Source organism: Molothrus ater, chromosome 2 (assembly GCF_012460135.2).
Source record: "Molothrus ater isolate BHLD 08-10-18 breed brown headed cowbird chromosome 2, BPBGC_Mater_1.1, whole genome shotgun sequence".
Taxonomy (NCBI): domain Eukaryota; kingdom Metazoa; phylum Chordata; class Aves; order Passeriformes; family Icteridae; genus Molothrus; species Molothrus ater.
The window spans coordinates 983,999-1,008,759 of NC_050479.2; the positions used below are offsets into that span (position 1 = coordinate 983,999).

At 48.9% G+C, this 24,761-nt stretch overlaps 2 protein-coding genes across 7 annotated transcripts in view; one reads left to right on the plus strand and one right to left on the minus strand.

Annotated features, from left to right (window-relative positions):
• SON (SON DNA and RNA binding protein) overlaps nucleotides 1-4,205 on the minus strand; it is a 38,570-nt gene extending 34,365 nt beyond the window's left edge. For 3 of the 4 annotated variants that reach the window (XM_036387920.1, XM_054514047.1, XM_054514049.1), the window contains exons 1-2: nucleotides 3,315-3,438; nucleotides 2,524-2,687 (exon numbers count right to left, since the gene is read on the minus strand). In XM_036387920.1, the coding sequence (XP_036243813.1) occupies nucleotides 2,524-2,687; nucleotides 3,315-3,403 (253 nt within the window). In that variant the 5' untranslated portion in view covers nucleotides 3,404-3,438. Of the gene's footprint in view, nucleotides 1-2,523; nucleotides 2,688-3,314; nucleotides 3,439-4,020 lie in introns of those variants that run through there. The other variant, XM_054514048.1, reaches the window with a different exon arrangement.
• A 1,789-nt stretch (nucleotides 4,206-5,994) lies between these two features.
• Nucleotides 5,995-24,761, plus strand: part of GART (phosphoribosylglycinamide formyltransferase, phosphoribosylglycinamide synthetase, phosphoribosylaminoimidazole synthetase) — a 37,226-nt gene continuing 18,459 nt past the window's right edge. Inside the window, exons 1-9 of one of the 3 annotated variants that reach the window (XM_036389287.2) lie at nucleotides 5,995-6,055; nucleotides 10,596-10,929; nucleotides 15,104-15,252; nucleotides 20,112-20,207; nucleotides 20,775-20,949; nucleotides 21,581-21,692; nucleotides 22,860-22,928; nucleotides 23,663-23,788; nucleotides 24,324-24,411. In XM_036389287.2, the coding sequence (XP_036245180.1) occupies nucleotides 10,883-10,929; nucleotides 15,104-15,252; nucleotides 20,112-20,207; nucleotides 20,775-20,949; nucleotides 21,581-21,692; nucleotides 22,860-22,928; nucleotides 23,663-23,788; nucleotides 24,324-24,411 (862 nt within the window). In that variant the 5' untranslated portion in view covers nucleotides 5,995-6,055; nucleotides 10,596-10,882. The other 2 variants (XM_036389288.2, XM_036389289.2) reach the window with 2 other exon arrangements.

A 24,761-nucleotide genomic window follows, 5' to 3' on the forward strand; every position in this document is an offset into this window, starting at 1 on the left:
GGGGAAGGGAAAGAGGGAGTCTGGGATTTCCATCACCACCTTTTAATTCTGTACCCCACCTCCCTCTGGATTTAACCTTTGTCAGGTTCTTGCCCTCCTGGAGCCCCAGTGCCATGTTTTCAGGAGAAAGGCACTTCATTAAAGGCAACTTGCTGGGATTTCTGTGAAATATGAGCTGTACATTGCAGTTTGCTTGCATGTTCCTTTCAATGATTCTATTTATGCAGGCCAGGGCAGTAACACAGACCCTCCAATTAGAATCTGTGATCCCAAAGCTCACTACTTTCCAGTATCCAAAATCCTGCAAAAGCATTTGGTAACTGCTATACTGTTAAATGAATGTGACTTGGGATTCCACAACAAATATACCAGGTACATATTTATGGGATAAGCAACTTAGAAATAGTTTTTGCACCAACGTTGCTTTAAATGCATTGAGAGAGAACAGTGAAGGAGAGTCAAATTTAGGGACAAAATGTCCAGCCCACAGATGGAGAACTCAGTGGGTGAGGAACTGGCCCAGGGGTTGGGCACCAATAGTGACAGTGACTGGGGTGACATGGGGCTGACACCAGTCACACTGCTGGTGCCACTGACTGCCCAACAGTCACTAGTGGGGTTCTGCAGGGCTCCATTCTCAGCCCAGTTCTCTTCAGCATCTTTACTAACAACCTGAGCCCAGGACTCGAAGGGATAATTAGTCTGCTGAGGACACTAAATGGTGAGGAGCTGTTTACCCTCCTGAGGGCAGAGAAGCCCTGCAGAAAGACCTCCACAAATCAGAGACTGGCAATCCCCAACTGTGTGGAGTTTAACAGGGCAAGTGCTGGACTGGGCAACCCTGGCTGTGCGAATGGAGAGCAGCTGTGGGAAGGGCCCTGGGGGTCCTGGTCCATGGCCAGCTGGAGCTGAGTCAGGAGTGCCCTGGCAACCAGGAGGGACAAGAAAATGGTGGGGAAGGGTCAGGAGGGGCCCCCGAGGTGGCCTGGGCAGCCCAGGCTGGAGCAGCCTGAGCTCAGAGCTCCCCGGGGCTGCAGCTCCTCCCGAGGGGCAGCGCAGGGACAGCTCCGAGCTCTGCTCTGGGACAGGGACAGCACCAGGGAGCGCCTGGGGCTGGGCCAGGCCAGCTCAGGCTGCAGAGCAGGGCAAGGTCCTTGCCCAGAGGGTGCTGGCACTGCCCAGGCTGCCCAGGGAATGGGCACGGCCCCGAGGCTGCCACAGCTCCAGGAGCCTTTGGCCAGCGCTGCCAGGGATGCCCAGGCTGGGCTTGCTGGGCTCTGGGCAGGGCAGGGCTGGCACTGGGGGATCCCTGGGGGTCCCTCCAGCTCAGGAGATACTGGGATTCTATAAAATGAACTTTTCTGCAAAGATAATTCATTCGATTCAGATAATCAGATAATGCCTCTTGTCCAACTCCTTTTTAGAGATGGACAGTGGGAATGTTAGCCACAGGTAAGTTTATTGACTTAAAAGTTAACACCTCTCACTTCTTTATTACCATGTGAACTTGCCTCAGTCCTCCAAACAAGAAAACAACAAAAAATAAACAAATAAAAATAAAAATCACATCAAATAAAAATCACATCACCAAACCAAACCAACAAAAATCACCCACCACCAAGAACTGACCCAAACTTCCCCATGTCACCCTGAAGTGCTGCTCCTACAGCATAAATTAAAAACTTGAAAATGCTCAAGGTACACAAACCACTGAGCAAAAAGCCCCAAAGCAATCCCAAACTTCTGCCAGCAGAATCTCTGAAATGAAAACTTTTTCTGTGCTGCCTCTAGAACTGTACTCACCCAGCACACTGCAGTCACCTGTGTTTGAACTCCCAAAAATGAGAAATGCAGTAATTACAGCTTTCATCACCTCACCAACCCTCCACAGTCAGAAATCTTATAATTAGCACCAGTCCCACAAGAGGGGACACTCAAATGTGACTTTTTAGCCTTAAAAAAAAACCTAGTAATTTATTCAAGGTCTGAGACTGACACATCAAAATCCCTTTGCAAGACTTCAATGTAAGTACCTACACTTTATAACAGCAAATCATCTTTTGACTAAACAGTTCATCACATATCTGTTTTGTAATAAATGTTCTTTCAAAATAATCCTGAAAACCAACTCAAAGCAGAAACTGCTTCTATCAGCATCAGCTTTGGTACAAAGAACAGTTCAGTGACCCTGGAGTAGATATATATAAAATAATGCAGAACTTATGGATACATATATGCATACAAATGGAAAATATTTATCTGTTTCAGCACTGGAAAGAAAAAACTCCAACTTTTCCTCATACCAATGTTACATATAACCAGCTCAATTTTTAAATTACTATTTCTCAGGCCACCTCTGGCTGTAAAAGCACAGTAAGGAAAATATTTAACCACATTTAATGCACAACTTGCCAGAGGAGCAGTCCCAGGCAGCACATTTTCATCTCTATAAATCTGATTCCATTTCAGGCACAGTCACAACCTTCTTACCAAGAAGAGATTTGCCAGAGGAAGTTTTATTACCTGGATTGCACTGCAGCTCTGTCCCGACGGCTCCGGAGAGCACTTCCTCTATTTTCTGCACTATCTGATCACTCTGACAACTCCCAGCAGCTCCAGAGGCTTCGGAAGGCCCGGCCTGCTCAGCTGGGATCGTGTCACCATTGGGCTGCCCTTCCATATTTGCACTAACCAAAAAAATAATAAAAAAAAGAATTAATTTAACACAAGCGGTTTTGAGCAATTTTTTGGACATTTTTTGTCGTTCACATACATTTATTATATTCAGCTCTTCAGAACAGTATTCCAGCCCCCTGAAAAAGGCGTGCGCCTAGGGAAAGCTCTGCCTTTGGATAAATTCTCACTTATTCGGCCCCGACACTGTGACTGCTGAGGTTGAGACGCAAGGGAAAAAAAACCACATTCTGGAATGTGCCACATCTCTCGTGCTCGTACGGCCTTGTAGAGGTTTCCTCCTCAAAATAAATACACGCAACGCGCTCTCTTCCAGCTTTTCCTTGCTCTTAACAAGGCTTTACTTCTTTTACGAGATAAACTCGGCAAATTTAGCCGCAAATCAGACAAACCAAACAGGCGCCTGCCCCTACGGGAGGACAGCACCGAAACCGGGGAGAGAGCGGGTGGGCGCGTCCCCCCACCGTCTTCTCTCGGCCCCCGGGCCGTGTCTCCCTCAGGGCACCCGCTCTGCCGCGACCCCCTCGGCCCCGCCATGTTGCCGCCGACACGACCCTCAGGCCGCGGCCCGCCTCTCTCCGCCCCGCGTCCTTCCCCGTCTCTCCCCACCGCCCCGTTACCCGCCGTGCTGCTGCTGCTGCTCCTCCTGGATCTCCCGGAATTTGCTGACCACAAAGGACCGAAGGATCTGCTCGATATTCGTCGCCATGACACCCCCCCTTCCTTCCTGCCCCGACGCGAGGCCTCCAGCATCCCACAGTGCACCGCGGCCCCGGGCGCGCGCTGACGTCCCCGCTGTAAGCCCCGTTTGCGATTGGCTGCGTTCGCTGTAAGCCCTGTCGCCATTGGCCGAGATGGCGTGCGGCTGCGAACAGCCGCTCTAGCGCGGCGCACGGGCCATAGAGCAGCGGCGGGTTCCGGCGGGGGGGGAGGAAGGTCTCGTGTCCCCTCAGCCGCCGCCGCCATGTTGTGGCGCTCCCGCCGCCCCCCCGCGCTCCGCGCCTGCCGCCGCCGCCACGGGCAAAGCCGCCCCGAGCGCGTCCCCGTCCCGTAGTGAAAGCATTAAACCAGTCCCCGGCGCTCCGCGCCCACACCGCCGCCTCACGCAGACCCCTTCCCCACACAGACACACCGCCCCGCCGCCGCCACCGCTCGCGGCCCCTCTCGCGCCCCGTACGCCGCGTCCGAGCCCCCGCGGCCCCGCGGAGGGCAGGAAAAGGCACCGCGGCGGCCACGACCGCCAGTCCCGTCCCCCCGCGCTCCCGCAAGCCCTTCCCCGGCGCCGCCAGAGTCCCCGCCGGAGTCCCCGCGGCGGCCGCTGCTTACCCGGCCGAAGCCATGGCGGGCTGAGGCGCGGCGCCGGCGGCTGCGATCGGGAGCGATTCCATCGGTGCCCATGGAGCGGGGCCGAGCCCCGCGTGTGCTCCGGGCGGGCTGCGGCTCTCAAGGGGCTCTGCCCGCACACGGGCGGTGCTGCGGCTGCTGCTGCATCACCACGGGGCCCTCAGCCCCGGCTCCATGCGAGAGGCGCCCGCCCGCGCTCCCTCCCTCCCCCTCCGCCCGGCAGTGACACGCACATGTGCTCCGGGGGCTGGCAGCGGGGCCGCGAAAATTAAAGGAACAAAGGGGGGAAACCGAAGGGAGGTGGATAAATAAAGTGCGCCTTTTGCCCGCCTGGGAATGTCGGAGCTTTTCTGGCGGTGATGGAACGCACAGAAATGAGTTTGTCCGGAGTACAGCCACCCTGGGGACCCCCTCAGTGCTGCCCCTGATGCCTTAATCAAATCAAATTTTAATAATGTGGCTGTTCAAACAGGCTGTAAAACCGAATAATCCTACGGCTGGAACTCTCCCCACACACAGTTTCTGCAGTAGTAACTTAGGGGAGTTAGTTGACCTGAAATAAATTTAAAATACCTCCAAACCTGATCTGGTGAGTGGCATCCTTGCTTATGGTAATTACTAAATGGTTTTTAAGGTCCCTTCAAACCCAAGCCATCCTGGGATTCTGTGAAAACCCAAGTAAAACTGTTTAATTGCTGCTGGGGTCTAAAAATTTTCACCGTCAATATTGTTTAATGATCACTTGCAAGACCCCTTAAAATCAGCATAATTCTTCACTATGTCCTGCTGATCTGCCTTAATACTGACTTTGGAGAAAAAAATGAATCAGAGACTTGGATCAATTTGCTTACTTCTATGTCACACTTGATTTATTGCATTTAAAGTAGTTACAGTTAAGAAGTCCTTTTACCTGTTTATGCCATGCTCACATTAATACATGTTAGATTTACTGGTAGAACACTATGTAATTTTTGATATCAAAATAAAGGCTGAAAATGTTTCAGTTGGACAATTTCAGATATATTTAGATTCAGCTGATGCAAATGGCCTTGTCTCAACCAGGCATGTCAGAAACATGAAAAAGGTTCCCCAAAAAAGCCAGAGAAGGACTTTAGTGTGTGCTGCATGTTTCCCTCTGACTCCTTACAAACAAAACTAATCTGATAATTACAAGAAGTCTCTCCTTGTACACATGAGGATCCACAGCGCTTTGGGAAAATAACTGTTCTTACTCTCCCCATCTCTGCTTGCTGAATAAACTCCCTTTATTTAAACTCTTATTTTTCAGTGTCAGATGGTTTTCAGATTAATTAAATATTTTACTTTCATTTTGTCAAGACCAGTGATTGTTGCTGGTAATGTTCAATTAGTAGCATTAGTAATATATAAGTATTACATTAGTAATAGTAGTTCTGCTACAATTATCAATACTACTTAGAACATTTATTTGTGCAACTCTTCCCTTTCAAAGTAGGAGTCTGGTCATTTTGCTTAAATATGCAAAAAAATAACATTAAACCTTATTTCCTAAGGTATTTTACAAAGAACAGTGATGTTTTCACGTTACAGCTCTTGAAGGGAGGAAAACTGTGGATTAAATTTTGTTTTATTAACAGTATTGTAGCACAACAGTAATGCAAAATTAGACTAAACCAAAGACTAATATTCTTTGGCTTCATAAAGCAAAAAGTTCAAATGTGGGACAAACCAAGGTTGTGGTATTTCAGGGGATGTAGAGACAAACCCCACCTTTGCACAGCCCTCACAGACCACCACCCTCAGCCCCTGAGGCCATGGATAAAGTAAAAACAACGTGGGCATCCCTAAGGTCTTTGGGCAGCCTTTGTCCACCCGCCTCATAGCCCTAGACTTCAGGGGTTTCTGTGCTGTAGGAAACTGCGGATGGCCCAGCCGAGCCACTGCTCACAGGTTTCCGTCCCTCCTCCCCGCGCGGTGCTCGCTTGGTGTTGTATTTCCGGAGTATTTCTTTCCACGCTCGGATGCCCTCTGGAGCACAGTAAGTCCCCGAGCCGCGCTGGAAGCGTGCAGGAGCCGCGGTTCCCTCGGCTGCGTGGCTGCCGCTGTCCCGGCGCTGCCGGTGGCCCCGCGCTGCCCGCGCCGGGCTGGGGGGCGCGGGGGGCGGCCGGGGGCCGTGTGCGCCGTGCCCGCACCGCAAAATGGCGGGACACTCCTCGTGGGGCATTCCCGCTCTTCAGGGCAAATGCCCTCACGGCGTGGCCCTCAAGGCAGCCCCCTCATGGCATCCTGGTCATGGCTTGGCCCTCATGGCAGTCTCCTCATGGCTTGGCCCCCACAGCAGTACCCTCAGGGCATCCCCTTCATGGCAAATGCTCTCACGGGTACCCCCCTCATAGCACTCCCCTCATAGCTTGGCCCTCATGGCAGTCTCCTCATGGCTTGGCGCTCACAGCATAGCCCCCACAGCAGTACCCTCAGGGCATGGCCCTCAGGGCATCCCCTTCATGGCAAGTGCCCTCACAGCATCCCCCTCATGGCTTGGCCCTCACAGCATCCCCCTCATGGCTTGGTGCTCACAGCATAGCCCCCACAGCAGTACCCTCAGGGCATCCCCTTCATGGCAAATGCTCTCACAGCATCCCCCTCATGGCTTGGTGCTCACAGCATAGCCCCCACAGCAGTACCCTCAGGGCATCCCCTTCATGGCAAGTGCCCTCACAGCATCCCCCTCATGGCTTGGCCCTCATGGCATCCCCCTCATGGCTTGGTGCTCACAGCATAGCCCCCACAGCAGTACCCTCAGGGCATCCCCTTCATGGCAAATGCTCTCACAGCATCCCCCTCATGGCTTGGCCCTCATGGCATCCCCTTCATGGCAAATGCTCTCACAGCATCCCCCTCATGGCTTGGCCCTCATGGCATCCCAGTCATGGCTTGGTGCTCACAGCATAGCCCCCACAGCAGTACCCTCAGGCATGGCCCTCATGGCATCTCCTTCATGGCAAATGCTCTGACGGGCACCTCCCTCATAGCACCCTCCTCATGGCATCCCTGTCATGGCTTGGCCCTCGTGGCAGTCTCCTCATGGCTTGGTGCTCCCAGCGTAGCCCCCACAGCAGTACCCTCAGGGCATGGCCCTCATGGCATCCCCTTCATGGCAAATGCTCTCACAGCATCCCTCTCATGGCACCCCACTCATGGCATCCCGGTCATGGCTTGGCCCTCATGGCAGTCTCCTCATGGCTTGGCCCCCACAGCATTACCCTCAGGGCATGGCCCTCACAGCATCTCCTTCATGGCAAATCCTCTCCTGGCATGGCCCTCACGGCATGGCCCTCTTGGAATCCCCATCACGGCTTGGCCTGGTGAGAAATGCTACCCACTTTCAAAAATTTAAAAGGTTTATTAAAGTTTTATCAAAATACAACAGAAGACTGAATAGAAAAAATATTACGGGGCAGGGAGCAAAAGATTTTTCCCCCGCCATGTGCTTTGAACCCTTTGGCCCCTCCCAAAGCTCAGCCCATTGACTCCTCCTTCCCTGTCCAGTGATGGAGATCATTTCCTTAAATCTCAATTGGATGCCAGCTCTTGCCATAGCAACAATGCCACCCTCCCAAATGTCCCAAACCCAGGCCACCCCCTGATAACAACACAAGGGGGGTAAAACAGAACTATAAATCTATAAAACTTCTCCTAACAAATATACATGATATTTGCATTTGAATTGTGAGAGTCAGCCAGGCATTACTCGTCTATCGCAGCCCTCATAGCAATCCCGTCACGGCCTGGCCTTCACAGCCAAAGTGGTGAAATATTTACTTGAAGTAAGTAAATATTTCGTCTCTGGGTTTGGACTTTGATTCACTTGAATTCTTTCCCTGCTGTTTGCAAAGCTGGGGGCTTACCAACTTTTTAAGCATTTTTTAAAATTTATCCAGTAGCTGTTGGAATTAATGAGCATAGTTAATGCTTATGCTACTGTTTTGGGTATATAGCTGAAAGGGTAACACAGAAAGTGCATTTCAAGAGTTGTACTCCTCCGTCATGGTACAAAACTCTGAGCACTTCCAGCATCCTACATTGCTTGAGGTGTCAAATTTAGTACTATGGGGGATGGTTGTAAAAGTTTATTATCCTGTTTATTTTTAGCACCAAAAGTTGAGGGAGTGTTTTGCCTAGAAAAATGCCAAATCCAGCTGTTTGGAGGATTGTACCTGGACACAAGGGGCCTGTGTGGCAGAGCTTCAGCTTGGGCCATGAAAGACACATAATAATGACTTTTTTTCTTCTATTTTGTTTTCTACACTGCACTGAATGGGAGGAGGTGAAACAAGATGATCTTTAAGTTTCCTTCCAACCCAAACCTTTCATGATTCCATATAGCCAGGTGAGAGCTGGGAATTTATCCTAAATAAAACACATGAGTTAAAAGAAGCTTATTTAACCCAAAGCTCTAACTAAAAATAATAATTGCCACCAGATTCTGGAGGCCTCCAAGCTACTTAAGCAGCTCTTCATGTGTTGAAGTGTGAGGAAGTGAAAAGTTTTCTAAGGCTGTGTTTTTTTCCTTCAGGATGAGCCTAATTGTGCCCCAACCTAAACCTGCAGTTCCCCTGTGGGATTCTGGCCATTTTGCAGATTTGGTTGCCATGGCTGTTTATTGTTGTGCCTCAGAGCTGCCTTCACACTTGGCACGGTGGATTCCCTCTGGAAACTGAGCCACACAGAGAAAAAATGCAGAGAGAGTCTGCAGTCTTCCCTCCACAGCCCCTGGTTCCCTGGGGTGTCCTGCCTGGGACAGGCTGGGGCAGGAGGTGGGAATGGGAATGCAAACTTGAGTGTGTCCTGGTCCCTCCGTCCATCGGGCTGACCCGAGGGCACAGCTGGGTTTGCTCTCTCAGCCTCCCTGGCTGCCTTGTGCTGCACTTCCCTTGTCCTGGCTGTGGTGATCCTTCAGCCCCCAGGAGTTAGCTCAGCTCAGCAGCTGGGAATATTTCCTGTATATATCCAGAGTGACTCATTCACTTTGCTGCCCTGCTTACCCTCGCAGTGTCTGCTCTGCAGCACTGCTCTCGTGCTCCAGGTGCCCACATCCCTTGGCACAGGCGGGAGGAGAGGGAAGGAGAGCCTGCAGGGGGAGAGGTTGGGGTGGGACCAATGGGGAGCTGGCCCGGGCGAGGGCAGCTCAGCCCCGTGCACCCGCAGTCGCTGAACCTGCAGCTTGCGCATCCCCACCTGAACGGGGGCCAGCAGCTGGCACAGATCCCTGGGGAGGCTGGCTCGGAGCTCCCCTCCTGCCTGCCAGGCTCTGGGGGCACTCAGGATGGGCAGAGAGGCTCATTCAGAGGGCACAAGAGCTGGGTTCAGCCCACGGGGGTTTGGGGCCACACAGCCTGGCTGTGGGTGAGATTGGGAGCTGAGGAAAGGATGGCAGGGTGGATCCTAGGAGGGAATTGAAGTTGAGAAAGTTTCAAGTTGGGAGGAGCAAGTTGCAAGTTTGGGCTTCTTCTCCAAGCCCTCCTTTTGATTTTTTTATCTAATAAGTCTATGAAAAAAACCCTGAAACTCATAAACAGCTCAGACTGCTAGGGTGAGAAACACACAGCCCTCAGTGGGGTGGGAACTGCACAGCCTTTCCAATTTGGGCTTTTTTCTATCTCCTGTGAGAATTATTTTTCTTCTCCTGCCTAACTGCAAGAGGAAAAATGAACTTGTCCTTTAGTCCAAAGGCAAGTGATGAGAGCTCCTCTCCAGCTCTGGAAGTTGTGGATTTGAGCCTTCACAGTGGCACTGGGCTTGGGCCTGTAGTGTTTGGGAAAGTGCTGGGCTGTTCTGCAGACTCAGCTCTCAGAAGGGTAGGAGGTCTTTGCCTCCCAGGATGGTCTGGCTTGGGAGGGACCTCAGAGCTCATCCAGTTCCAGCTCCTTGCTCTGTTGAGGGACACCCTCCACTAGACCAGGTTGCTCCAAGCCCTGTCCAACCTGGCCCTGAATTAAGAAACTCTGGGCAAAGACCATGTCTTTGATCTAAAAAAACTTGGATGCCTGCATGAGTTTTCCTGAATCCCAGTGTTGGGCAAACAAAGACACAGAGGAGCACAGAGGAAAACAACAGCACTGGAGCTTAATTAAAAAAAAATACACTGTGTGAAGCTGTTGTTTGCTGTTTGTGCTGGAGTGCAGAGGTCTGATTGTAGTTGTACCTTTCCTGCTGTAGTTTGGGGTGAGCTGATAAGGCATTGCCTTATTAAAATACTCCACCCAGCTTAGATTGAATATTTAGGTACCTTGCATCACACCTGAGAATAAATTGCTTGAGGAGTTTATGTTTTCTTAGAGAGTTCTGTTCATAAAGCAGACAAGGAGCTGAGTGTAACCCCCAGGTGTGTGCACAGGGTATGTTTGGGAGGGTCAGTGGCTCCTGTCCCTGGGAAGGGACAGAGGAAGGGACAGCACCTGAGTAGCCTCCTGTCACTGCTCCCTGTGTTTGGAGCCTGTCCTGTGCAGGGATTGGGGTGGGAGGGCTCTCAGGACTGTGGGGTTTGCCTCCCTCACTGGGTTTTCTCTGCTCCACAGGCCCTGCTGGTGAGGAAGAGTTCCCTGGTTTGTTGGTGAGCCCCAGCTGCCTTCCTGCAGTGAGGATAAAGGTCTCTGAGGTGATGCTCCTGCCGGCTGCCTTTGTCCTGACATGCTCGAGGATAAGCTCTGGGAATCTCCTTGGCTCCACTCTGTCCTTGCCTCCTCTCCTCCTGGACACACAGAGTGATTAACTCATTTCTTCTCTCCTGCTCTCACTTCATATAAGGATCTAACAACAGAGCCTCTTCTGAAATGTCTCTTCTTCATTTTAAAACATCTTTTGAATGTCCATCTCCTCCTTCTTTACCAAAGCAGGCAATGGGTGCAGAAGGTAATGACATCCCATAGTTTGGAATCTTAAGGATTTCACACATTGCTTCCAAAAATCCTGGGGGTATGATAGTCCTCACAGAGTAAATATCTACCTTGTGAATGACTTTAGCTTTTTAGGGAACAAATTTTTGACTGCTGGATTAGTGACAAAAATAAAAAAGAATGTTGCCTCTTGGGATCTTCATTTTTAAAGCGAGGTCCTGTTGGGCAGCAGAGTGGCCTCCATGACATCTTTGAATGTAGTGTAAAATAAAGCAGAGGCTGCCATGGCTACATCTGAGCCTCCTAAACTGGCACTGCCACCACAACTTCTTCTCAAGCCACATTCCTAAATAAAAGTTGCTAGGATACCATAGTGGGATGCACAAATAACACTGAGCTTCAAAACAAATGTGTGAAACCTAATCTTCACTCACATTTTGATATAAAATAATCAAATATTATTTGACAATAGCAGACAATGGCTTGTTCTTTTTACTGCTCCCACAGAAAGCTTTGTCCTGTATGTGATGAATTCTTTCATCTGACAGTAGTGCCAGAATGTGTTACTTCAGGGAGGAGAAGGAGGTGACTCTTGGAGTGAGTTGCCATCATGGTGAGTCCCTTGAGGTGGCCACAGCGTCACTGGCTCGTCAGGCTGTGCTGATCAGCACTGTGGGCTTAGTGGAGTGTGAATTTCACAAGGGCCTTAGGATGAAGCAGGGCAGGGCTGGATGGGATCTTGGCAATGAGGAATTGTTCCCTGGCAGGGTGGGCAGGCCCTGGCACAGGGTGCCCAGAGCAGCTGGGGCTGCCCCTGCATCCCTGGCAGTGCCCAAGGCCAGGCTGGGCACTGGGGACAGTGGGAGGTGTCCCTGCCATGGCAGGGATGGGATGGGGTGAGATTTAAAGGTCTCTCCCAACCCAAAACATTCTATAATGATTTGCATCATACCCCTTATTTATCATGCTGCTGATTACATACACTAATTTTTATTGATTGCAAAAGTGTAGATCCTGATTTTTAGATACAAAGAGAGTGTTCACAAGCTGGGTAATGAACAGTTTTTAACTATAAAAAAAGAATACCTGGGATGGGACAGAATTTATTTCTCTGTTTAGAAACAACAGGGTAAGTTGCTCCTGTCCTGCAAAGCTTTTGCCCCTGACTCCTAGAGCACTTGTAGGGAAGCTTCTGTCCCCTGTTCCCAGCTGGAAGGGCTGGAGTTCCTTCCATTGGCTGCCTGCAGGCTCATCAGTGGGGCGGGAGCGTTGGGACAGGGACATTTTAACCAGGGCCTGCCAATCTTTGCTCTCTTTGTGCCTCTGAGCTCCTGAGTCCTTCTCTCCTCAGCCTGCTACACATAGCACACAGTGAGTAGTTTAAAATCATCCTGGTTTCAAGTTTTAGCGTTTTAAAATTTAAATTTTTTAACGTTTTAAAAGTTAAAAGTTTTAAATTTTTTTTTCTGGAAAATCATGTTGTGTATAGTTCAACTTATTATTGATAAAATTTGCCTTGAAAACTACAGTTTAGTGGCCACTGGCTCTGGATACCACTGGCAATGCTCGTTTAACTTCAAGGAGACAGCTGCCTGCTGTGTGATCAATGCTCTTCTACCTTACTGTTATATTGATCTATTCATCTAATTCACCCCTTTGTTGTATCCCTCATTCTTTTACCTTCCCTTCTTGCTTGGGTTGTAATATAAAGAAGTTGATCATCATGTGGTTTTCCAAACATCTATATCATAACTCATAATTTTTAGCCTAACCTGAGCTTTTTTATTGCAAGTAGTCATGGAGGTTTATAATTAAAACACCTCTGTAACTTTGCAATATCTACATTTGGTCTAACACTGGATTAGAAACCTGTTGGTCTCCCCCAGCATGGAACTAACATTAAATATTAGATCTGGCATGTTTAGTTGATAGCAAACAACTCAGTGTTAATTTTCTCTATTTTATCCTTCTATCCACATTTATTTTGACTTTGTTCTGTTGGGATGTTTTGCCTAATGCAGATATTTTGCCTCATCGTAGGCAGCTTTAGTCATGTTAAGCTGCAGCAGCTGATGTGAGGACAAGGCACATCGCTGCCTCATCTGAAAATCTGCTTTGGATCATTTTGCTTTTCCCTTAGAAATCTCCAGGGTTTTGTTTTGTTTTTTTCCCCTTTTCTAAGATAGATTTTGTGTTGTTGTCACCCCCTCTTACCCTCCTGCACAGGGGGCTCTGAGCTCACCCGGGCCCTGGCCACGTGCGGGTCAGTGACCGGCGGTGTGAGGAGGGTGACCCTGGCTCTGTGTTGTGTGTGCTGGGATTACACCAGGGCCACTCGTGGCTCCTTTTGGCCTGAACCCTCCTCTGGGTTCTGTTCCTCCCCCCAGCAGTGGGAGAATGGGAGCTGATCCCTGCAGCCAGGCTGGGAGAGCTGGGGGTGCTCAGCTGGAGAGGAGCAGCTCCAGGGAGAGCTCAGAGCCCCTGGCAGGGCCTGCAGGGGCTCCAGGAGAGCTGCAGAGGGACTGGGGACAAGGCCTGCAGGGACAGCACCCAGGGAATGGCTGCCAGTGCCAGAGGGCAGGGCTGGGTGGGATCTTGGCAATGAGGAATTGTTCCCTGGCAGGGTGGGCAGGCCCTGGCACAGGGTGCCCAGAGCAGCTGGGGCTGCCCCTGGATCCCTGGCAGTGCCCAAGGCCAGGCTGGGCACTGGGGACAGTGGGAGGTGTCCCTGTCCATGGTAGGTAGGTTGGAATGGGATGAGCTTTAAGGTCCCTCCCAACCCAACCCAAACTATTATTTGTCACCCTGGGTTTTTAAGATTTTCTAAGCCTTCTGATGTTGACATTCTTGTGGTGAATTTTCTCACACACTTTCTGTAAATATCTCATTGTTTTGCATTCCTTTATGGAGGAGGAGATAGTTGATGGACTGTTGGTTTGACCAGTGGCATTGGAGAGGTGCCACTGTCACCCTCCAATCCACTGTCACTTTTGGAAAACTATAAATGTTGGAGTCAGAAAATAAACGGCCCTTTTTTTCTCTTTCACCTTGAGAACCGTGTGAGCGTGTGTTCTTTTGTGTCCTATAGCGACAATTATTTTAGCTCAAAATAAGGACATACATAATTAGTTTATAAAAGATGTCCTTCCTTCCTTCCTGGAATCCTTCCTTCCTGGAAACCTTCAGTTCTGGAATCCTTCCTTCCTTCCTTCCTTCCTGGAATCCTTCCTGGAATCCTTCCCTCCCTGTTTTCTGAATTCTGGTGGGTTTTCTCAGTGCAGGTGAACTCTTCCATCAGTCAATAAGTGAGAGTACCCAGGGCAGTGAATGTCAGGGAGCAGAGGTTTCCTGGCTCTCAGAGAACACGCTGTGCTTTTGCTGTGAGCCCCCTGTGCGTAAGCTGGCTGTGCACACCCAGGGATGACGTGATCACCATGCTCCCACTGGCCAGCACATTGTCCATGTGTTTTTCCAAACCTCACTGCAATGGGAGAGTGCAGTGGATACCCCACTCCACCTTGTGGGAGTGAGCTCCTTTATTAATTCCACCTGTTGCTGGCATTGGGGTTTTTCTCTCCAAGGAAAGCCAGAGCTGGAATTTACTGTCTTGTCTCATTGCTTGGAGCCTTTCCTTTCCATGAGGTGTTCAGAGCTTTCCAGTCATTGCCTCTAAAATCTCTTGAACAGCCCCATCCAGTCCAAGCACTCTGTGTTCATCCCGTGGGTGCATCAGAAGGGCTTTGACCATTGCAGGGTTGGATTCTCCAGGGAATTGTTGCTCAGAGCAGCTGTGGACTCCCCATCCCTGTCCCAGGCCAGGCTGGACACTGGGGCTGGAGCAGCCTGGGACAGTGGAAGGTGTCCCTGCCATGGCAGGGCTGGCACTGGATGGGCTTGAAGGTCCTTTCCAACCCAAACCATCCTGGGAGTGTGATTCTCTAGGCTGCAAATCCCAGCCTGGTCACGCAGCAGGGTTTTTTCCTCTCTCCCAGATTTCTGTGTCAGTGGGAGCAGTTTCCAGTCGGGCCCAGGATGGTTTTCCTGACGGGTTCCTGCCATCAGCCCTGGGTCAGCTCAGCCGTGGGGTTTAGTGTGTATCTGCTGAAGTTCTCCAGCACTCCATGGTCCCTGAAGCTCTTGCTCTGCCCACGTTCCCCAGCTGATTCCAGGTGTTTTCCTGTGTCCTGCAGGGCCATGGCAGAGCGGGTGCTGGTGATCGGCAGCGGGGGCCGGGAGCACGCCCTGGCCTGGAAGCTGGCCCAGTCCCCCCACGTCAAACACGTGTTTGTGGCTCCAGGAAACGCAGGCACAGCTGACAACGGGAAAATCTCCAACTCAGGTAAAACCAAAAATGACCAATTTTAAATTTGATCATTCAACCAGGATGCTGCTGAGCTGAAATCACAGCCGGTAGTGTGAAAGGATGATGATGATGATGATGATAATGATGATAATGAAATCATCATGATGATGATTGTGGTGGTTTTAGTTTGAAGCTGAGTGGAAATATTAATTTTTGTGTAGTGGTTTTGGTTCCCTAATTAACACTTTTTTTTAATTTTAAGATTTATTGGTTAATGTATATAACTACAATCCCATAAGAAATTTAAACAAAGAAATCCTATACCCTCCCCCAAAAAATCTCTATTCCCAAAAAAGAACTAATTTTGGAAATAAATAATAACAACTTTTACCTTTAACCAATTCATCTTTAAAACAACACCCCATAAATCAACATAATCCATAAACAAACTGATGATGGATGATGATGATGGATTACCATTTTTTAAGGTTTTGGGCATGTGAAATAGATCTTAGATGCAGTTAAGAAGAGAAAAAAATATTTGAACAAAGCCTTGTGTAAGTTGTGTAATTAATTTTATAAGATCTCAGCTGTGAAGTCTCATTCTTTAGGTTTGCTTTTGGAGGATTCAGCCAGAGCTGTTCCTCTGGGAATCCAGCTCAGGACAGTTGCTGTGGTTGCCACCTAAATTCCCTCTTGTGCTCTTAGAAGCGTGTTGAAACCCCATGATCCCCACAGCCTGTGACAAGAACACTCTGTCACTGGGAGCATAAATTCATTCCTTTGTCTTAGTGACCTTAAGAAATCAAGGTTACCTTCAAATATTTCTCTGTGTACTGCCTGCTTGGTTGGAGCTCTGACTGGCTGTAATTGGGACTTTTCATAGTTATTAATTTTGAGAAATCAAGTTGCAGATGTTGCAAATTGAGCATCCAAAATTTGGAGCTGCATTTCAAAAAAGCCTGGTCTGAGGAGCTGACACGCAGGGAAGCAGTCCAGACCACAGAGATTCCTGTGTCCTTTACACAACAGCTCCTGATTTGGGGGCTTTAACCTTCCTAAAATTCAGTTTTCCCTTCAGAACATGTGGTAAGATGTGGAGTTCAAGGTACCTCAGGTGCAGGGGAACGTGGATCAGACACATCCATTTTGTGCACCTGTGCTGCTGTGGGAGTAGCTTTGTGTGTTGTTGTCTTGTGGAAATGTGAGTGCTGCCAGGTCCTTGTACAGCAGGTAATTATTGAATAGGATTCCCTTGGAATGCTTAATTACAGGCCTTTGAAACAACTTTGTCCTGAATTTCTTTGTCCAGTCTCAGCTTCATGAGTGAGCTCCTCACTCCAGTTTTGTGCTCTGTTTGGCCTCTGAGGAGAGCCTGGAAGGGAGAGCTTGACAAGATCAGAAAGTCAAAAAATCCCCTTTACCCTTGTGCTAAGTGGGGTCAGTGCCAGGCTGCAGGGCCTGTGGAATGGGAACTCATGTGGTTGTTTTTCAAGCTGTGCCTTTTTAAACCCCCCCTGGATTTTTCTCTCTTTCACTCCATAAAAAACATTGCACCACTAGTGGGAAATGCTTGATCTTGAGCCAGGTCTATGAAATTTCCATAGGAATAAATTGTTTTGTTCTGCATATGGACTCACCTGTGCTTTGGGAGAGAAATCTTCACCACCCCAGGAAGAGCCTAGAATTTATGAAGACTTTGACTTATGTTGGTTTTTAAGGAAAGAATTTGTCTCACCTGTTCAGGAATTCCAGTGCTGTCACTGGGGCCTTGATTTAACTTAGGGTGGAAAATGGGGAAGAGCCTGACAGAAGCACATGAGCCCTGTGATGTTGTGTGGGCAACAATAGCTGGGATATCTGGGAAATTCCTTCCCTGGTTTTGGGGTTTTTTTGGTATAATCAAGATTTGGCTCTGAGAGTTCATCCTCCCATCGTGGGTCATGGAATTGCCTTTAATTAGGATTGCAGCTCTGGGTCTTGGGTGATTACTGAAACACAAAAAAGTGAGCTGAAAATTATAAATAACCTTAAATCTTTCAAACTTTGTCTGTATTCAAGTAAGAAATTTTTTTTTGTGATTGATCTGAGGTGGTAATTGTTTCCAGCGATAAAGTGGATTTAGTTTGAGTGCCTAAATACAGGTTTATATTTCATTCAGGTGGATTATCTGGGCAGTTTTGGTGCAGAAGCACAGACAATGACTTGCTGAATGGATAGGTGTGCCTGTGAATGGACTTCACCATCCTGACACCTCCTTCTGTCACATTTTACCTCTCAGTGTAACTTGTGCTCTGAAATTTAATTTTTTGAAATCCTTGGGCCAAGGTCCTCCTGTCTGGTTCCAAAGCAATGTTCAGCTGTTGTGTCAAGCACTCAAACACAGCTACAGAAACGTCCCCTTTCAGCCAGCAACCCAAGAAAAAGGCTATTTGGGAGGAAAGTTAAAATCATGGATAAACAACACGATTTGTTCCTTCCTGTTTGTTGTTAGGACATTTCTCCACCGTGTAAATCTTGTGCCACACTCCCTGCTCATACCATGAGATCAGACCTGCAGCCAGAAATCTGGGGTGAATTCCAGGCTCTCTCCTTTCCTGCTTGGAAAGGGACCAGGGGAAATGGCTTCCCACTGCCAGAGGGCAGGGCTGGATGGGATATTGGGAATGAGGAACTGTTCCCTGTGGGGGAGGCCCTGGCACAGGTGTGTGGTGCTTCTGGGTGAGCCAGAAGTCAACTGGCATCAGCTGCACATGGAAGCTGGTGGAACCAAACACTTGGGCTGTGAAAGAGGTGCCAAGGAGGGGATTTTTATTTGTGTTCTGTCTGGGTGTTCCCCCACCCCACCTAGGGTAAATTTATAACAAAATAGGGTAAATTTATAACAAAATGTAGATTCTGTTGTGGAATCAGGAAAGTTTATGGGAAGGAATTGTTCCCTGGCAGGATGGGCAGGCCCTGGCAGTGCCCAAGGCCAGGCTGGACACTGGGGCTGGAGCAGCCTGGGACAGTGGGAGGTGTCCCTGCCATGGCAGGGCTGGCACTGGGTGGGCTGTGAGGTCCCTCCAGCCCAAACCAGTCTGGAGTTCAATGATTCTATGAATTTATTCATCCAGAATAGGGGGAGCACAGTGGCACTGACCAAATCCTGTCATCCCCCTCCTCTCTCATCACTCCCCAGAACCTGGCTGGAGGAGACCATCAGCTCCCAGTGTATTGCCATGTCCCAAGGGAAAGGACAAGAGAAAATGGCCCTAAATTACACCAGGGGAGGTCAGATTGGAGATTGGAAATAATTTTTCCCTGCCAGAGTGGTCAGGCCTTGGAAGTGTCCCAGAGGTGTCTGGATGTGGCCCTGGGGACAGGGTTTGGGCTGATGCTGGGTGGCACTGGCTGATCCTGAGGGCTCTTCCAGCCCTGGTGATCCTGGATCCTTGCTCCCCTTGCCAGCCCCGTGCCCTGGTGTGTGCAGTCTCCTCCCTGCACAAGCAGCCAATCCCCACCGGGCTCGTCTCTCTTCTCCCATGCCTGCAGACCTTGGCTTTGTTTATTCATGATGAAAGCAGTGCAATTGCAGGGCCTTTTGCGTAACTTGGATCACGGGGTTGACATTATTGTCTTTGGTGCAGGACTTCTGATTTGTTTGCACAGTTTGGGCCATTCCAAGTGTCATCACACTGAATGTTTGGTTTTGGAAAGATAATGGCTGTAGCAGCCCAAGCCCACATTTCCTCAGCCATAATGACAGCACAGTGTCCTTCTTAATGAAGTTTAACATCGCGTAAAACAAAAAGTTCTGATTCCCCTTGCTTTCAGAGGGCTCAGTTTAGTGCAATTTTTAGGTAGCACTACAGAAAGAAAGAAAAAAAAAGATGAGTTGGAATTCTACCACCAGCCATTTGTTTCATCCCCAACACCCTCCTGGCACCAAGATCATAAAACCACAGAATTGTGGAATGGTTTGTGGTGGAAGGGACCTTAAACTCCACCCAGTGCCACCCTTGGCAGGGACACCTTCCAGTGTCCCAGGCTGCTCCATGCCCCATCCAGCCTGGTCTTACCTCTGTAAAGCTCCATGGTGACCCTCCTCAGGGAGGAGACTCGCTGGAAAGAAATTATATTCTTTTTCCTTTAGAGTTTTTTGTTTTCTTGGTTTCTTTGCAATGCTGTGTGCTGGCAAATGGGCTGTTCCTAGGGGCCAGACCAGTTTGCTGGCTGGCAGCAGGGGATCCCAGAGCCTTTTTCCTCACTCTCAAGAGCGAGGTGGGTTGACAGGGCTGTGGAGGCTGGGGAAGGGTCAGGAGGGGCCCCCGAGGTGGCCTGGGCAGCCCAGGCTGGAGCAGCCTGAGCTCAGAGCTCCCCGGGGCTGCAGCTCCTCCCGAGGGGCAGCGCAGGGACAGCTCCGAGCTCTGCTCTGGGACAGGGACAGCACCAGGGAGCGCCTGGGGCTGGGCCAGGCCAGCTCAGGCTGCAGAGCAGGGCAAGGTCCTTGCCCAGAGGGTGCTGGCACTGCCCAGGCTGCCCAGGGAATGGGCACAGGCCCCGAGGCTGCCACAGCTCCAGGAGCCTTTGGCCAGCGCTGCCAGGGATGCCCAGGCTGGGCTTGCTGGGCTCTGGGCAGGGCAGGGCTGGCACTGGGGGATCCCTGGGGGTCCCTCCAGCTCAGGAGATTCTGGGGTTCTCTGATTTATGGCTCTGACAGTGGATGTCCAGCCAGAGCCTTTGCTGGGGTTTGGGGCTGTGTTTTGGGTGAGTCTCTGTCAGTGTGGGCCTCACTCCTCCAGGTTTCCAGTGACCTGGCAGCCCAGAAGGGGAGGCTGGGGAGTGCTCTGTGGTGCCTCAGTGCTGAGGAGCACCTGTGGATGGGATCTTTCCCTGGTTTGTGTCTCCAACAGCTGTTCCAGTCAGTGACCACGCTGCTGTTGCCCAGTTCTGCAGGGACCAGGACGTCAGGCTGGTGGTGGTTGGTCCTGAGGTTCCTCTTGCTGCTGGTAAGAGACACAAGCTGGAAATCACAGCCTTCAGAATTTAGAAGAAAAGTAAATTTTAGTCCTCATCTGTGCATCACTCAGCAGTGTCTCCAGTCTGAATGGAAACAGATCCTCTGGAGCAGTTTCCCTGAAATCCAGTTGTGCTGAGGTGGACAGGAATTTCTGAAGGGTAGTGTGTGAGCCAGAAAGCCAGTTTTGGTTTTCCTATCGAGTTTTCATGGTTTGAAATAATTACAATTTGAGTCTTGGTAAAAAAAAAAACCTAATTATAAACATGCTGGTAGTTTTTCTGCTTAAACCTTTTGGCATCTTCACCAAAGACTCATGTTGACTTTTAGCTCAAAGGTGTCATAAACCAAGGGGGGATTGTCATCCCTTCCCAAAGCCAGCACATCCTGAGGGCCTGCAGTGGTGCAGGGTTACTGCTCCTGATTCCAGTGAGGAAAGCAGGCACTGCAGACACAGATGACTTCTATTCCTGGCATTCCTGCTCCAAGGAATCAGTGCAGCTTGGCTGGCCTGGCCCCCATAAATCATCTGGAGATTTATGACTTGTTTTGTGTTTAGGAATTGTGGATGACTTGACAGCAGCTGGGGTCAAGTGTTTTGGCCCCACAGCAAAGGCAGCTCAGCTGGAGTCCAGTAAGAGCTTTACCAAAGCCTTTCTGGATCGTCATGAGATCCCCACTGCCAGATGGAAATCCTTCACTGATCCCAAAGCAGCATGTGCCTTCATCAACAGGTACACTTCTGGTCATTTTAGACATATTCTTACTGACAGTGTAAATGTCCAAACCAGTATCCAAACCAATCCAATGATTGCTCAGGTATCCATACCTTTGGGATAGAACATCTGCAAAGGTTTCAAAGGACCACCTACCATGACTCTCTCAAACTGCAGCAAGTCAGAGAAAAATGGTTCCTCCTGCTCTAAAATGGAATGCAGGTTCAGTGTTCAGTTCACAGGAGAATGTAGGACAAGCTGTTATTTTTTTGTCAGTCTGCCTGCTGGGGAAAGGCAGGAGCAGCCAGAACCATCTGTGCTGGCTTCTTATCCCTTTTCTCTACCAAAAAAAACCCTGGAGAATTACTCAGCAACTGATGATCTGCTCATCACAGTGCAAGCCAGGTGACCCCAGATGAAATTCCCAAATGGAAGTCAGTAATGAACAGTCAGGGAATTCCCTGGTGGGGAAAAGAAGCAGGAACCTTTCTCAGGCAGAGCAAAGCAAGAGGAGCCTGGTGTGATTTGTGTGTTACTCAATAAGGTTGCCATGCAAACTGAGAAGCACTTTGATTTTTCAACTCTTGAAATGTTCAAAATGTCCCTGCAAGGGCTGTTGATGTCGAGTGTCTGTCCTGTGCCTTGGCAGTGCCACCTTCCCTGCTTTGGTTGTCAAAGCCAGTGGCCTGGCAGCTGGCAAAGGAGTCATCGTGGCTTCGAGCAAGGAGGAGGCCTGCAGAGCTGTCACTGAAATCATGCAGGTGAGAGGAATGTCTCACACCAAACCAGCCCCTCACCACCTCAGAGCATCACAGAAATTCCTTATTTCATGGAACAGGGTTGTGGCTGTGAGACATCAAACCTTTTAGCCTTTTATTTGGCCAGCTGTGGAAATCTGTTGGATTTATGGCTTGAGGTGCAGTTCCTGTAGGCTAAAATAAAACCATTCTTCATGAAAACCCCCCTGATTTCACTTATTTATATATGCAATTCCTTTTATTTTCACTCTATGAGACTCCTGCAGTCCATCAGGTGCCACAGTGAACTCCTCAGTGATTGAGGTGGGTCTTTACAAGCACCATTAGGAGCAAGCACAGCACTTCAATGTGCAGTCAGATTCTCTGGGATTATTCCAAGTGAAGTTCACACTGAGGAAGGATATTCCACAGATGTATTTGGAGCATCAAGATTTGAAGTGAGGCCAAGTGAAGTAATTTTATCTGCCCAGTGAGGAGCACAGAGCTGAGGCTCCCAGGTCAGGCCCTCAGCTGGTGTCAGCCCCAGAGCACCCTGGAATTCCATGGAGCTCTGCTGATCCATGGGACACATTCTGTGACACACTTGTGCTTCAGGGGCCAGGGCCTGGGTGCTGCAGTCACATTTTGGGGGTCTGTGGTCACTGCACAGTTCATGTCTGAGCAGGGCCCAATGTCTTCTACAAAAAAAACCTGAGTTAGAGATTTCTAGAGACCCCCAAAATCACCTTGGCAGTGTGGGCTGGTTGTTCTTAATTTCTTAATTATCCAGAATATGCAGTCAGTGTGCAAACATTGCACTGGCCTGTGAGAATCCTGCTCCCTTCCCAGGTGTTGTATAAAATTGCACTTTTTTATCCAGTGAACGTGCAGACTGGAGACTTGGCTGTCACTGCTGTTGGGATGGATTTCAGAAGGCAGAGCATGAGGAATTGCTCAGTAATCACAAATACCCTCTGCCATTTCAAAATACTCACTAATAAACCCTGCATTTATTTAAGAACAAAGAGGGGAGTAGGGATTTCACCAGTGCTGACATCCCTGGTGGGGAGAATGGATTCATCATCTCAAACCTGTGCTGCATTTTTGGCTCTATTATGAATTCCTATTTCTTGTTGCATTTTCAGTAGCTTAAAACTGAAACAGAACTAAAGAGATTTTGTTTCACTGTAGGATAAGAGTTTTGGCACAGCTGGGGAAACTGTTGTTGTTGAAGAACTTCTTGAAGGAGAAGAAATTTCTGTAAGTGCATCTCACTGTAACACTTTGGTTCTACCTGTTCTAAATTGTTTGGGATTCACTGAGTGCCTTCACTCCACTACAGAGTGGAGGATTTCATCAGTTAAATTAAAACCATTCCCTGCTTATAAATAAAATTGTATTGGTTAGAGACAGCTGTGGCTTATTTTGGATCCTTGCTGGTTTTATAATTAGCATTGTAAAATGTTTTGAGTATTGCTTCCATTAGTCCAACATTACCCAGTTTGGGTGCACAACATCCTCCAGTTCCAGAAGATGCCAGCAGCTTTGTTATTCTGAAGATACTGAGGATAAAAACAACTGCTATAGAAATAATTTATGAATATTTCACAAGTAAATAGCTTTATCAGCAAGGAAAATGAAGTTTTGAAAGGGATGTAATTCCTTCCTTCCAGTGCAAGGGCTGGGAGGGGAAAGGAAAAAGTCATTTCCATCATGCAATGTTTTAATTATTTTTTTAAACCTTTTGAGTGTTTCTTCTAAGTGCAACTGCTGATGGTATAATTTTTCTAGCTTTTATTGATTTCTGAAGGAAGGTCACACAAAATGAGTTCCTGCTTCCAGAGGAAAAAGCAAATGCTCTGAACCCCATCATTTATTTTATCAGGGGGGCAGAGTTTATCCTCTTCAATATCCTTCTGTCACACTGAAAACCAGCTCTAATTTCACTTTAATTGTAACCATCCCAGGAACTTTAAGTGTTGTCCTTGTTTCAGTGCCTGTGTTTCAGTGATGGTGTCACCATTGCCCCCATGCCCCCAGCCCAGGACCACAAGAGGCTGCTGGATGGAGATGAGGGCCCCAACACAGGAGGGATGGGAGCTTATTCCCCTGCTCCTCAGGTGAGGAAGGGCTGATGAGGAAGGGCAGAGGGACTGGGAGGGGATGTTTCACTGCAGCTGTCACTGAGCCTCTGGGGATGGCTCATTCCAGCAGAGGAGCAGCAGGGAATGGGCTCTACTGGATGGAGATTGCTGCCCAAAGCAGCCATGGCCAAGTGAATCCACAGCTCCACAAAGCTCTCTGGAGAGGAGGGAATCTCCACTGAATTACCTGGAATTCCAAAGTGGGCAGTGTTATTTCTGCAGCCTTGTGTCTGATTGGGATTGAAGTTGTGAAATGCTGCTCATCAGAACCGAGGGCCTAAAGCCACAGTTTTGCTTGGTGCCAAACAAAGCTCATGGTGAATTTTGGCTGTGGCTTAAGGTAGTTTGGGGTTTGTTTGGTAGGGAACTTCTGTTGGCAGAAACAGAGAGAAAAACATTCTTAGCTTTCCATTGGAGTAAGAGACCATCCAAGAATTCTGCTTGGCTCTTAAAAACACAAAGCCAAGCCCTCCCTTTTTACAAACACTGATTTCCAATCCTTTTTTGTCAGATTTCTAAAGATTTGCTGCAGAAAATCAGAGAGACTGTTCTTCAGAAGACTGTTGATGGCATGAGGAAAGAAGGAGTCCCCTATGTGGGTATGTACAAAACTTTGGGATCTTTAATCATGAGGAGAGCAGCCTTTTATTTTGCTTTTTCCTCTTTGTATCCTGACTCACACTGGAGGTTAAGGGAAACAGCTTTGATTTATGAGGAACTGGGTTTGGTGCCAGCCTTGATTCATTGTCCATGGAAACCAACAGAGGTCATGAAAAGGGGATAATTCCTCAAGTGAGGAGGAGCAGAAAGGAAGATGTTCCAAAATAAGCTGTAAATTTGTGACAGCTATTTCTGCCTGATTTATTGTTACCATTTCTCAAATTCACTGAGCACAGGTGGCAGCCTTTTAAACCCTGTTATCAACAGATTCAAAACAAGTGAGTTCCTG